The 14,010-nt window shown below is 38.8% G+C and overlaps 1 protein-coding gene across 1 annotated transcript; it reads left to right on the top strand.

The window, feature by feature from the left end:
- Window positions 1–6,547: 6,547 nt before the first annotated feature.
- On the top strand, window positions 6,548–8,597 carry LOC134839512 (peroxiredoxin-6-like). The gene is made up of 3 exons (XM_063855090.1): window positions 6,548–6,657; window positions 7,027–7,680; window positions 8,301–8,597. The coding sequence occupies exons 2-3, from the start codon at window positions 7,105–7,107 to the stop codon at window positions 8,412–8,414; spliced, it is 690 nt and encodes a 229-aa protein (XP_063711160.1). The 5' UTR covers window positions 6,548–6,657; window positions 7,027–7,104; the 3' UTR covers window positions 8,415–8,597.
- Window positions 8,598–14,010: the final 5,413 nt, after the last annotated feature.

The raw sequence follows: 14,010 nt of genomic DNA, 5'->3' as shown, positions 1-14,010 counted from the left end.
GTTTCTAATGGTGCAGGTAATATTTTCTAGATTTTTTGAGCTTTTGTTGCATTTTTTATTGACAAAAACGGTTTTTCGAATTTGTTTTTCATTTGATTTTTTAGTCCTTCATTTTTGTATCGCAAGTGGTGCGCCTCTCAGTTTTACCTCTGTGTTGTAAAAATAGTTTTTTTTGGCGTTTTAGCTCGCTTATTACCTTTTGTTGCAAATATGCATTTAGCTATGTATACATTGAGCTAATTGAACAACTTTCGACAATGCTTTTTAACTGTTGATGAACGGAACGAGTTTTCGTATATGTAATTCGCAAGTTTTCAGTTTAGTTTTGAGAATTGATTAGTTTGAGCTTTTTAATTTGGCTGTTTTTTTTTAAAATATTTGTTCGAGTTCACTTCATTTACTAAATAAGAAAACATGTTATGCTCTAATGCAGGTGGTGGGCAAATGTTAGCATGACGTTCCTCCTTTGAAGCAATAAGCTAAGGGTAATCAGTTATAACGAATATTAAGAAATTGTCGAAAAACAAAATTTATTTTTGCCGATACTTTTGTGGAAATTATTCCATTAATTTATGGATTTTGGAGAGTGAGTATTTTTGAAAAATTGCGTTTCGAAAAGGGAACGTTGCTCTTTGTAAAGATTGTAATAATTTAAAAGAAAGAAGTAATTTTTTCATATATAGGTAGGTCTGAATTATTTTTTTTTGCTTTTAAAAGTCATAAAATTTGTTGACGCTCAAATTTGATTTTTTTGCAGTTAAAAGGAAGGCAAAATCTACTATCGAACAGCGAGTGAAAAGGTCGCAAAAACGTGAATGGCTTTCATTTAAAAACCGGAGTTAAAATATCTAATAATCTATTTTTTTAAATGAATAAATTAACGAAAAACATGCCAATCATAAACAATATTTACGCTTGCGTTTAAAAAGCCTTTCCAAAACGGAATTTAGACTTTTTTGGGTTAAAAACGTGTTTTACAGAATCACTCTAATAGTTCGATAGGTTAGTTTGTAATGAATATAGTTTTCTTTGCTTCTCTGGCGAACTTGTTCTTCTAGGCGTTACAACTGCGCCTGGGAGGGCAAACGTCCTAGGTTCAATTCTGGCCAGGGTCTGTTTTTTTTGGACGGAAACGAAACGCCTATTAAGAAAAATTGTCGGTCTTTTGTTTGTCTGTTTATTTGTTGTCGGCTTACTTGCCACAAGGGTAATTTTTTCGTTCTTAAAGTAATTTGCATTGTTGTTGAAAGTGTTTTGATGTATTCCTGTAAATTATAATCTCTAGAAAAAATTATAATCTCTAGTTTACATTTTTTTTAAATCTCACTAAAAATTAATTTGGCCTCTAATGTTTCGATATATGTTTTAACAGCTTGGTGAACTAAATTTGCGTCATTTGAAGCAAAAATAGATATTCATCCTTGTGTGTTTTTTTCGGAGGTGTTTTGCCTCTTTGAGAGATTATCATCTGCGATGTAAAAACAGTTTCTGGTTTAATTTTTTGTTCTTTTCAACCTAAAACGTTTCTGCTTATAACCGTCCGGCTTATATTGTATAGTTTTAGTCACCCCAAATTGTCTCGTTTGAAAGGCAAAAGTTGATTTGTGCGGTGACCGCTCGACTAGCATAAAAGTTCGAAAACCTGAAAATGTATCGACTAGCATAATTTTGATAGCTTTATTTCTCTGAAATACAATAACAATCCTTTCAAATTGAAACTTGCATTTCTGAGAAATTGAAAATTTATTATCTTAATAAAATTGGATGAATTAAGCATCCAACAAGCAAATAAGATTTCCTAAATTTAAGAAAAGTTTTGATCAGTCACATCCCAATCTGTAAAGGCTTGAACCGAGCTCTGAGTGGTGCACAAATTGTAACAGGCGTAAAAAGAACTGTGATTCATGTTTTTTTTGTGTATATTCAGGGACGGGTGGGAGGAAATCTAGGATTTTCTCTAATGGGGGGGGGGGGGGTGATTTTCAAAAACTTATTTGAAATTTTTTTAGGTTGACTAAATTGATTTTCCGAGCTCTCGAATATCATTATAAAGACCCTATTTTTATCAAATTTTCTGCGCGGCAGACAAATTTTTGAAAGAACAGGTCAAAAATGGGCATTTTTTTTAATAGCCCGTTCCCGCTAAAAAAGGTTCAAAGTCCGCCTCCACCCCTAAGTTCTCGCACCTCTGTGTAATGATTTTAAATATTTGACAAAAATTGACTGATATCATCAGTAGTGGATTTAGGGGAGAGGAGGGGGTCGTCCCCCACCCAGGGATTCGACCCCCTGCTGACCCTTTGTACTATTTTGAGATTTGAGATATCCAGTTTTGGATCTAATCGCCAATCTATACTAATTTTTAGAGGGGAGCGCACGCCGAAAACATGCGATATTTTGGTAGAAATTTTCCAATAAGTGCCTAAAAACACTTTTTTGGCCTGCGGCGCAGAAAATTTCCTCAATATAGGGTCTTTGTAGGGTCTAATTTCCTTAATATTGGGAGAGCTCACCTAAAAAAAAGATCGACAAAATTTTCAATGGCGCGTTGCCTTCCCGTATTTTCACGTAATATTTCATTGTTAGAGTTCAGGACAAGCAACTAATCAGACTAACCGGATCCAACATCTTTTACATTTCTCAAAGCTACCAAAATAAGTTAAGTTACTATTCTCCTTCCTGGTTCAAACTTGAATTTATCGGCACCTCCATAATCGATTCAAAGAAGTGAATTTTTTGATGAATCAAGATCTAAACCCTTTACTGCCTCGTCAGTCCGCTTTTTGGTTCAACCAAATTCGCACACTTCAATTCAAAGTTTTCTGCTAAAATCAGCGAAAAAAATTTCGTGAGGAATATTTTTATACCCTTTGAAAATACCGAAAACTTAAGCTCCAGCGATTTTTTAACACATTTTTTCTGCATGTATTAGCTTGTAACATCGCGCATTCAGTCGTAATAACACGTAAGACGTATTACACGTAGAACGAATCATTTCAAACAGTTCAAATCAGGGGCGGATTTAGGATTTTCTCGAGGGGGAGGGGGGCGGATTTTCAAAAAAATCGAAAGTTTTGTCGACTTTTTTTTAGGTCGACCGAATTGATTTTCCGAGCTCTGCCGCGCGCTCCCCCTAAAAATTACCATTTTAGAAAAGTTTTAGGGTCCGTTAGCCAAAAATGGATATCTCAAAATAGTATAAAGGGGGATCCTTTGGGTCGGCAGGTGGTTGAATCCCTGAGGGTTGGGGGGAGCCCTTGGTTCAAATAATCATTCCTAACTGAATTGAGGTTATTGGTCCCAAAAATTTCCCTATTAGCTTCAAATATTCTTTTTCAGTTTTGCGGTTTCAGAGCTATTCAAGCACAACCTTTTGCTGATTTTTTTGCTGCAGTTGATAAGTCAAATCAGTTTGAAAATAAAAACACCCGTCGAGTGTGGTCGGAACTACCTTAAGAAAAAATGTCTGCAGATCGCAAACTGTACAGCTGGCTTCAGAAGTTTGCTCAAAGTTTTCAGTATCATAGTTAGCTCAACATTACTTTGCAGGGAGGGGCATTGGCAACAGGACAATCAGGTGCATGGTTGATCAAACTTGAACCCTATCGGATAGTCTTATCCAGCATTTTAAGCATTGTTAAGTAGGCTACATGTTTCATATATCACTACTTGCTAACGTACCCTATTCAACAGCAATTAAGTACTATTTTACTTCGTTTACATATCAATTAATTAAATTCAAGTTCAAATTTAATCTTTCTTTGCTTCCGCGAAACCTTAAGTTTCAGTTCTATTTAGAATACACTCGGCTAACGCGTGCTTTATTATTGCTCCATTCAACCGGATTCTGAGTGTGTGGCTCAAAAATAGCAGAAATTGAATTGAAAGTAAGTTCTCGCTGCACTTGTTATTTTCTTAGATATCTCTACTGGCATTGAAAAAACTTTTTGTTTCATATGGCATAGAAGCAAATTGCTACTAATTTGCATAAAAAGGAAGATCTCACTAGTCTCATTGTAATCGCGATAACTTTACAGTTTGCCACTCACTTCAAACAGTCCTCTGACAAAGCCAGACGTTGAGGAGTAGGAATCCTGAAGACTCTAACCGAATCATTCTGGGCCTATCTAATTGATGCATTTTCAAACGTATAAAACCTTAATCTGCCCCTTGTTAGACTATGCTCCCCGTGCCTGGTCACATTGCCGCTAAAGATTTCCGTGAAAAACTACCGTGCTTGTATTAAAATTGGATGTTGAGGTTACTCAAGACTTTCCGGTTAATTACCAGCTCAGGTCACTATTTTATTTCCGAGTTTTATCTCGACATACCTTACCCATCATCCAAATAACTATTTTTACGCACATCCTCCATCCCTTCGTCTAGTACGTGCTTATATTTGAAGCTTTTTTGAAGGGAAATTATTTTTTCAGTCGAACTTTCCCTGCAATCAATGACCTTAAAAACGTTTCTTAATCGACAAAAGTCGGTACGCTTCCGATTATCAAGCATTATTAATTCGGAACATAGGCTTTCTCCAGTAATCGTATTTTTATTTCAGCAAAATCAATGAATCCTTTTCTCAATTTTGTACTTCTGTAAGCCAACAGGCATATTTTAAGCATATCTGATTTTTAGACACTCATTCAGTTCGAAATTTGCTCGTCATTTTGATTGTAATTTTACCAACTCCGATTTAGAATTAGTTTTTTTGCATTAATTGTTTTTTTCTGCTCTAAAGGTTTCGTGTTAGTAGCATACTATTACGTCGTTTGATGCGCAAAAAAAATATTATGTGAGTTATGAGGCTCAACCGGTGTTCATACACTAGCCAGATTGCGAGCGTTAGTGTATTAGTACGAACCTTCTTTTTTTCTAATCTAACTTGCAGATAAAAGTGTTCATTAATAGCAATACGAGGCCAAACTGGGAATTTTTGATTTGTGAGCAGATTACTTAGCAACGACTTGTCTCTGGAATCCAGGAAGATACAGACACAAAATTGTTCGCCTATCCAGTGCGCAGTTTGGCCTCGTAATGAGTGTTCACTTATTTGATGGCACTTTTGCCATAATCACGATGTAGCAATGGAAATTTCATAGCATCTGTTCTCTTGTTTTTTGTGGCTAGTTCTAGTGAGAAATTAACCGTCCGTGGCTGAGTGGTTACTGTGTGAGACCCTAGGTTACAGATCGAATCCCAGACGTAGCCGAATTTTTACTAATCCAAAGCTTATTTCTACGTTTTTTTATTGCACTTCATAGAGCTGCTTTTTGGTCGTGATTTCGCTAGTGTTTGCTAGGCGCAGCCTCGCCTGTGTGTATGTATCTTCGTAAGCTTTGTTCTGATGGAACTTTCGGGTTTTTTATGAGCCCCCGTTCCCCAGTGCAGGAACAACCGTGGGTGAGGGAGATGTCATCCAATTCGCCGCAACCGGTCCCAAATTGAGGAGGTGGATGGTACTGGGACCTCTCCAACCGTGACCGAAGTGGGATTCGAACGCATGACCCTCGTGTTGAGAGACATTCGCCTAACCCACTCGGCTACGGTTGCTGAAATTTTGGGAGAGCGGCTTTCATCTCAGTCTGTCGGCTGGTCTGCCGTGCTTTTTTGCTCTGTCGAAAGTGATGTGAAGCTGTGCCTCGTTCTTGTGTAATGACTTAAAACCCCGCATTAAACCTATCCCAAACTATTGTGATTTTTTTTGGTTCCCACCCTCAATCCTAAAAAGTTGACTCATGCAAACAGCCCTCCACGGAACCTCCCTGTATAAGCTCTGCCAGCTTTGGTGTGGCTAGAGCCAGTTTTTAAGTTTTATCTCTTTCATTTAGCCTGCTCTGTTTACTCATTTTGTCAACTGATTTCCTACCACAACACACATTTTATCATCATTTTAATTATTCCATCCACTCCTGCAGACTCGTGGCTATGGACGCTGGAGTTAAGGAGGCTCCTTAACCTGGATAAAGACAAATTAGATTCCATTCCTTGTAAAATTTACTACATATACAACCAAACGAAATCTCATTACGAGAACGCCGTGGAACTATGCAGCCCGTTTTCAGGCGCCTCTGTATTTCAATCAACATTTCATCAAAGTGGTTAAATTGTTTTTTTTTCATTGGGCAGCTATGTTTATTTGTGGGCGATGAATATGAGATGAAAGGCAAATCAAGATAATGGATATCCAGACGACGTTTCTAAACTTTGGAAGCAAAAAAGACATTGATTTAAGAACGAAATTGGCTAGTAAGAACGTTTCCCCTGATGGTGCTAACATCCGACACAAGTGATATAATGTGCGTGAATTTGTGTTTGCCGCTGATGAAGATTAAGGAGTTCAGGGCGGTTATTATATCTAAATATATATAGCCGGTCTTTCATGGTCCTTATTCCTAAAAATGAGACTCACTTTCCCAATTTTGAACAAAATGGCTCAATTGTCGGTTTCAGTTGATTAGTTTTTTTTTTGCGTTTGTAAAAGCGTCTTCAGTTGAAAAAGAAGCATTCGTTTTGCATGAGGTTTTATTTTTTACGAAGTTTATTAATTTGGCGATGACTATTCGTTTTTAAAATCTCTGCTGTTCTTTAAATTATTTCTTTTATGTATAAACCATCGCCGGCAAAATAGATTAATCAGTTGAGTTTTTGAATCAGGTGAGTTTTCAAGCTTTGGTGTGATTTTTAGTGATTACTTTTAATAATACAATGTATTGAGATTTGTACTCAGCGCTGCAAAAATGGTGCATACTCTCCCTTCAAATTTTGTATAATTGGCGCCATAAGAAAGTTAAGAGTTGGTCCATAAAAATGGATGTCGTAAAGTAGTAACAAAAGAGAGACCCTTTGGGTGGCCAAGAGTTGAATCCCCCTTAAACCCACTGTTGGTTTATAGTTTGTACTCCTTGCTGTAAGGCTCCACTGTTTTGATAAATAAACAATTATAAATCTAATTGAATCTGATTTTTTCTTGCTAATCTAACTCTTCAATTTCGTATCTTTGAATTTTAAATGTTTTGTTTTCAGGCTTAGATTGTGTTTTTATTTGTGTTCTGATCATCCTGCTTCTATACATCTACTAACTACAAAGCATATCGAAATATTATGTCTTCGGGGCCCAATTTGAGACTGGGAAGCAAGTTCCCCAACTTGAGTGTGAAAACAACGAAGGGCGACTTCAAAGTACTTGAGTGGAAGGGCAGCAACTGGATGCTGTTTTTCAGCCACCCGGCAGATTTCACGCCTGTCTGCACCACCGAAATTGGAATGCTGGCCAAGCATCACGAGGAGTTTGCGAAGCGAGGAGTGAAACTAATCGGACTCTCGTGCGACTCGGTCGCCGACCACGAGGCCTGGGCCAAAGACATCTTCGCCTATACGGAGAAGTATTCGGGCTGCTCGCTGAAGGAGTTGCCGTTCCCGCTCATTGGCGACGAGGACAGGTCAGTTGCGATTGCACTAGGCATGATTGATGCGAACAATCAGCCGAACCCTGGATCTCTCCCTCTCACATGCCGGGCTGTGTTCATTGTGGGTCCGGACGATCTGATCAAACTGTTCATCTACTACCCGGCCTCCACTGGGCGCAACTTCGATGAGCTCATCCGGGTGGTGGATTCCCTCCAGCTGGGCCAACAGAAGAAGGTCGCCACTCCCGCCAACTGGAACAAAGGCCAAAAGGTAACTCAGTCAGTTCAAAGTCAAATTCATGGGCAGACCATAGGGGCTTATGATAAATAGTTTTGTTGACCTTTTTGTTGGGGTTCTCTTGGAACCATAAGAGACACTAGCTTGCCAAGTTTTCTACCTTTTGACTCCAGATTAAACATGGCAACGTACTCTATCTGGAAGATCTTAATGTCTCAAATTTGTCCATTTTCAAACGGTGTCAAAAACTATTCGAGGCGAAGTTTTAAATAATGGGGAGACCCAATGAAACGCGAGTGAATTAGGATAGCAAACGTTTACTTGGAAATCCGCTGCTGATCTCTTGAACGGTTTTGATGTTTTCTTTTTTCTTAACTTTTTTGCGTATATTTTGAGTTTAAGTTTGGTAGTTATAACAACTTCTAGTTATCTCGATGGTTATTTCCGCTTTTTGGTCCGTTTTGGCGTTCTGATTCTGCCTTCTACATTTCAACAACTGTCTTTAGAAGAGTAAATGCATTGTTGTGTTCTACACCTAAAAGGCTATAGTTGCTATATAAATTTTTGCAGTAACATATTGTTATACTTGAATTAACAGATCAACTGGCATGTGGATTTTTGATTAAGGTCATGTGTTGTTTGTCGCTTGACAGGTGATGGTGGTTGCCAGTGCGACTGAAGAAGAAGCGAAGAAGATAGACCCCAACTACGAGAAAGTGCAAGTGCCCTCTAACAAGACATACCTGCGCATGGCCCACTGCAACTGAACCCACCATCGCACAACACCTCTTCCGCCTCTGACATTGAATTGAACAATCAAATTATGATTTCCTTGTACAAGAAATACTGAATTGCAATTAGATATAAATATTGAAAGTTGACTTATCAGCCTGAATATTCTTCGTCATAATTCCTCTGTTTCGCAAAAAATATATGTATGTGTGCCTCTGTTTTCGATTTAGTTATCCAGCTCTCCACGGAAAACTGCTGTTGGTTGAGTCCCTGGATTTTCTCATCAGGTTGACTAAAGGAGCACTTAAAACGCGCTCTGCAGCACTTGTTCATCAAAAATATAGGATATAGGGTTGACAGGAATCCGAGCGTAGAAGAAGAAGACTGGCTCAGATATTTATCAAATCTCCAACCAGGGCAAAACAGGTTTGAAAATGTGCTTTCCGTTCCTGCAGAAGCTTCTATTTTGCTCAAAAACTTTGAAAGAGAAACAGAATGGCGAGAAAAACAAGTGAGAGAAAGAATTTTTAGTTAGGTTTGTTTTTCACTTAGATTGCGGCCTGTATATATTAAAACTTCAATTAAACAATTACGGAGTAGACTTACCTTTATTTTGTCTTTTTCGAAGTTTTATCATCATCAGAAAAAAAACAAAGTTAACAAACTACTGATAATTTTTGAGAATGCGAGTTTTTGAAAACGTTGTTATCTGTCTGCAACACTCCTGACAATGGCAATACGTTTTGGATGATTAAGATTCCAATTTCAGATCGTAGTTTAGTTGTTTCTTTTTAAATGATTTTTATTTGATTTTTGAGTTTTGAGTCTTTCAGTTTACTAATTTGGCGGCATATTCATGTCGAAAATGTGGCAAAATTAGGTTCGGCAAAGAATAAAGTTCAAATGTCGTAGACAACTCCTCTCGCAGTTTCTACCTCTAAGATTTTCTTTATTCTTGGCCGTTAATTTCAATCAGCCTCAAACAAACTGCAATGCTCCATGAAGTTGCAAAGCAGGCCAAATTTTAAAAAATTACCAAATAAGGTCATTTTGGAGCATTTTTTGCTCAGGACAATCTGAGATGATAAAGCTTTTGATCAAGAACATAACTGATTTTTAAAAGCATTGGTGCTTAGACATACAGACAAGATCAAGTTAAATCGCTTATGCTGGGCTTTCTTATTGATTTTTTGGCTCTGGTGGGATTTCAACTTTTTTTCTCGTTTGATTTTGTAGTTGCCCAAGACCAGCAATTTTTGCATTCTTTGCCATATCTTAAAGAATCTTAGAAAAATCTTAATATTTTTTTTGAAGTTTGGCAAAATCGAGTCAAGAATCTTAAAGATCAGTAAAAAATCTTTCAAATTCCAGGAATCTTGGAGACGAAAAACAAAGATTAGCATAAATCTTGAACATTTAACAAAGATTTTTTTTCAAAATCCAGATTGCGAGCTCTTTAAAAACTGAGTGAAAAACTTTACAATGAAAAATGTAAAGTCTTATGAAACGATAATTATGAGCTATAAAATGAAGCATTGCGACCATGAACTAACAAAATCATCAGTGCAAAACTCAAATTTTGACTCAAAAGTTTTCGAAAAACTTGCTAATGATTTTTAGCTTCAAAACAAATTGACGCATTAGCAAACCAAATTAATATAAAATGACGAGCAGGAAAAAAAGCATTTCGACCATGAGTTAAGTAAACTCATGACTTTGTAAGTTATTTTACGTGCGTTGTTGTCCAGAATAGGCGGGCCGTACTCTACCAAGGCTCTTGATAGCACGGCGATGAAAGTTTGTATGTTGTCTAACCTATCGAATCTTATAGGATGGAAAATTAAGCACTCAGTATGTTAGCATCGACTGTTTTTTCAAGGGCTACTGCCCGACTAGGGGGCATTGTTGATTGAATTTTGCGGTTTTGATGTAACTATACGCCATGTAACAGTTGTGCAACTCATTAACCACATGAGAAAGTAGCACTAACGGCCATTGGCTTAAAACAGTGCAAATTGTTTTTTCAACGTGTTTTTGAAAGCCGCTACGTTCGAAGTAGGCCGAAGTGTTTTTCAGAGAAAGCGAAATAGTTTTTTTGGCCACTAAAAAACTAAGCCACTGGCGTCAAACTGACTCAATAACTTTATGAAAAAAACCCAAGTGTGGAATCCGGATACGTTTTTCCAATTGGAGTAAATTAGTTTCCGATCTCACCGACAGAGCTGAAAAAAGATTGGTAGAAATATGGCTAATCTCACTTCAAGGCATAACCAAAAAAAGCCAAAATGCAAAACCTATTGAAACCGAATTTTGTCTTTATTTTCTATATTTTCTCACCAATGTTAAGAAACATTTTTGATAATAATGGCTAAAAGATGGAATATTTTCACAATGAGCATAGTGCATTATAATTCCATCGAAATTTATTTTTATCTCGCCATTTAGTCTCGAACCTTTATTTTTCCATATGGTCGCAATGAAAACAAGTTTTGTCATCATTGAATCCCTGTAACTTCTAATATAAGGTCAACAGAAATAGGCCCTATAACACGTCCTGGTTGAACCGTACCGCCAGTACTCTAGAATGGGCATGTAGCCCGGAGCTGCATCAAGCTGGTTCGATCCCGTTGTCTTGATGCCGTAAAACACCCAGGAGCGCCATAAAAACACTATGTAACAGTCGTCTACTTCAATCACGAATGAGGTTAGGAGAAACAGGCCCTATAACCATTGGCTCAAGGGTCAGGGACTTTACCTCTTGTGGTTTTGTACCTTATTCTCTTTGAGCCAACTCGGTTCGCTTAAGACATAGGAATACAAAATCGTGTTACAGCTTAAGGGCCACTACCAAAAAACCCCCCACTCTAGTAAAAAGAACGCCCCATAGCTAGGTCTCTGAATAACCTCAAAACACGCAAACGCCGTTAAAAACAGGGTTGGAAACTCAAGTATACCATTAGTTTTTATTAAACAGTGGACGTTTGATCTATTTCAGATGGATCAGTCTAAAACCCGCCTTATCTCAACAAGACTGTGTAAAATTTACTCAAAAAAACTAAATTAAGTACTCACATAGTGACGCGACTTTAGAACTAACTAAACAATGTAAGTAAAGCAACTCTAGAAGTTTTAGAGAATAACTAGTTTTAATTCAATAGTTTTATTGTCTTGACCATTGGGTCGCTCCACTGGTCGACCTGCCCAGTCCAGAAGAAATTTAGCCCAACGATGGCACTCTCGTAAGACTTCTTGATGCTCTCTATCAGGAACAAGACAGCTGTACTCGAATCGATTGTTATTTTTAGACAAATTGCGAATAGAAGTTGGTCTCCAGACTGATTTCTGTCCACTTTTCCGCAATTGTTTTTCGAGTCTTCTGACTTTTTCGTTTTCTTATTTGACTTGGTGCAAATTACTTGAGCATGACATGGTCAATTCGAAATTCAAAAATTACCGTTTCCTCCAAAATCAAGACCAAACTTCAGATTATGAACGACTGGCACATACTCCCCGGGCTCAAGATCGATGTCCTTTTGGCGCGTCTTCGTCCAATCAGTGAGCCTCCAGAAGATTGAGTGCGTCTCAAGATCCAGTGCCAGAGGTCATTTACGGAAGTTTGCAGCAGGTTCAACCTTTTTTCATCCCCAAAATTCACAGCCTTGTTAAATTTTCATTCTACAGCTAAACAGGATCAAAATCTTCATTCTACCGCACCCTGGATTTCGCCTTTATAAGCCATTCCTAAAAAATTTGTGTTCAACCAGTCAGAAAATTGTCACGCAAAATTATGATCTATAAATAGATTTAACATTAGGTATAAAGATTAAGTAACAATAGTTTATAGGTTGAAATCCCATTTTTGTTGCCTCAGATTTCATCTGAGTTCACGCTCAAGCCCGATTCTTTTCCCTACTCAAGACTCAAGAATCCACGCGGAGTACCCGACCTCATTCGTCCCCCTTGCTTCTGAAGTACTGGGTTCAGATGCGCTCGACACCGTGTTCTGCTTTGTCAATTCTTCTTCGATATTGGAACTAATCACGACTTCTTCCCATGCCCTCAGTTGCTCATAGGCCCGCATCCACTCTTTTTGTTTCTGCAACCTTTTGGGATGGTTGGGTAGCTTCTTCACCTTGGGCTCTCTGTTCAAACAAAAAGAGTGATGTAAGCTCAAGCTCACATTTTTCGCTAGATCTTCCTCCAGTATCGACTGCCTCGTTATAGTGTTATCTCTAGATGCCTTACCAGCCTGCTTCCATCCCGTGGTTAATCGATTGCGATGGATAAGCTGCGGCCTCTTGAAAGCCTCCGGCCCTATTTCTGCCAGGAACTGACGATACTCTTTTTCATGTTCCTTCATGTGGATTTTCGTCAAGAAGTACAGCCAAGAAGTCAACAAAAGTCGAGTTCGGCTCCAGACACGCTTCACTTCCATCGGTATAGCGAATACGTTGTAAGCGGTCTCAAACGACTCAAGCCTCCGGCAATAATCAGTCGCATTATTGAGTTCTTTGCCATTCGTACTTTGCTTCTCAAAGTCACTAGAATTCTCCTTTTCAAGACTCAAAAGCTCTTCTCCCCATTTATCACTCAAGTCCTCTACTCTGGGTCCAGGTATTGCTCCCCACATCTACTCAAGCAGCTGGAGCGAATGATGTGACATTCTCGCCAGTCAAACACACTTGGGTACCGAGAAGTCCTTGTCAGTCATCTTCCTCTGCATAGAGTCCTCCACCATCGACATGTGCAATGGGTCCCGCAGAAGCTTGCCATTACCGATCCTACCAAAGACTACGCATTTACTGGCAAGCTATATCAATCACTCACTGGGAATCCCTTTTCTGCCTCCAAGCCTACCTTCCATCCCTTGATGTGTTTCTGAATCATTTGCAACACTCCGGGCCAGGATTCCACACTCAATGCCGTGACTAGATGGTGTTCGGATTCTAGCATCTCTAGCGACTCGAGACTACACTTCCCCGAGAAGAAACCTATTGCTGTTGCCAAGTTCCCCGTGGTACTCGCGTAACAGTCAACTAGGATTTGCACCTCACTCTTCTATTTCTCTGCAATGTCACCGAACCACATGGCCCAGTCTTTTCTCTGGAACGACTGAATTCTCACACATGATCGTCCATCACAAGAGAGTCCTCCGCTGGCGGTTGTCAGATCGAAGCAAGTGCCCGTCTCCATCTTCTTTAGTGGTTAGTCTCTAGATTTATCCGCTTTTTCCTTGGATTCTTCGCGATGAGGTAAAATCAGTTTGTGTATCACCAGGTCAGTTCCCCAGGTCAACATTTTTCCCTGGTGACAACCTTATCCGCCCTGTGATCTCTGCATTCAAACTCGCTTGAGGATGCGTGTACCACGAAGGTCTCAATAGCTTCCAGACTACTCCCAAGTTCGTGAACAGTACGTTGTCCTCGGCGCCTAGTCTCAATTCTACACTTTTTTCTGATCGTGGCACACAGATAGTCTCCGGTCTATTTTATGAAGCAAGCTCAAGCTCGGCTTTAACTTTTCCATTTTGTTGACTTCATTTTTTTTCCGTCCCGAATTTCAGCATTTCCATGTCCTCAAAGCTCATGTAAACTGCTCCTGCTTCTGTGCTCAAGAAGGGATTGTATGACA

This window comes from Symsagittifera roscoffensis, chromosome 2, assembly GCF_963678635.1.
Source record: "Symsagittifera roscoffensis chromosome 2, txSymRosc1.1, whole genome shotgun sequence".
NCBI classification, from domain to species: Eukaryota; Metazoa; Xenacoelomorpha; order Acoela; family Convolutidae; genus Symsagittifera; species Symsagittifera roscoffensis.
Note: the sequence above shows the minus strand (reverse complement) of the source record. Positions and strands in the feature narration are given on the sequence as shown.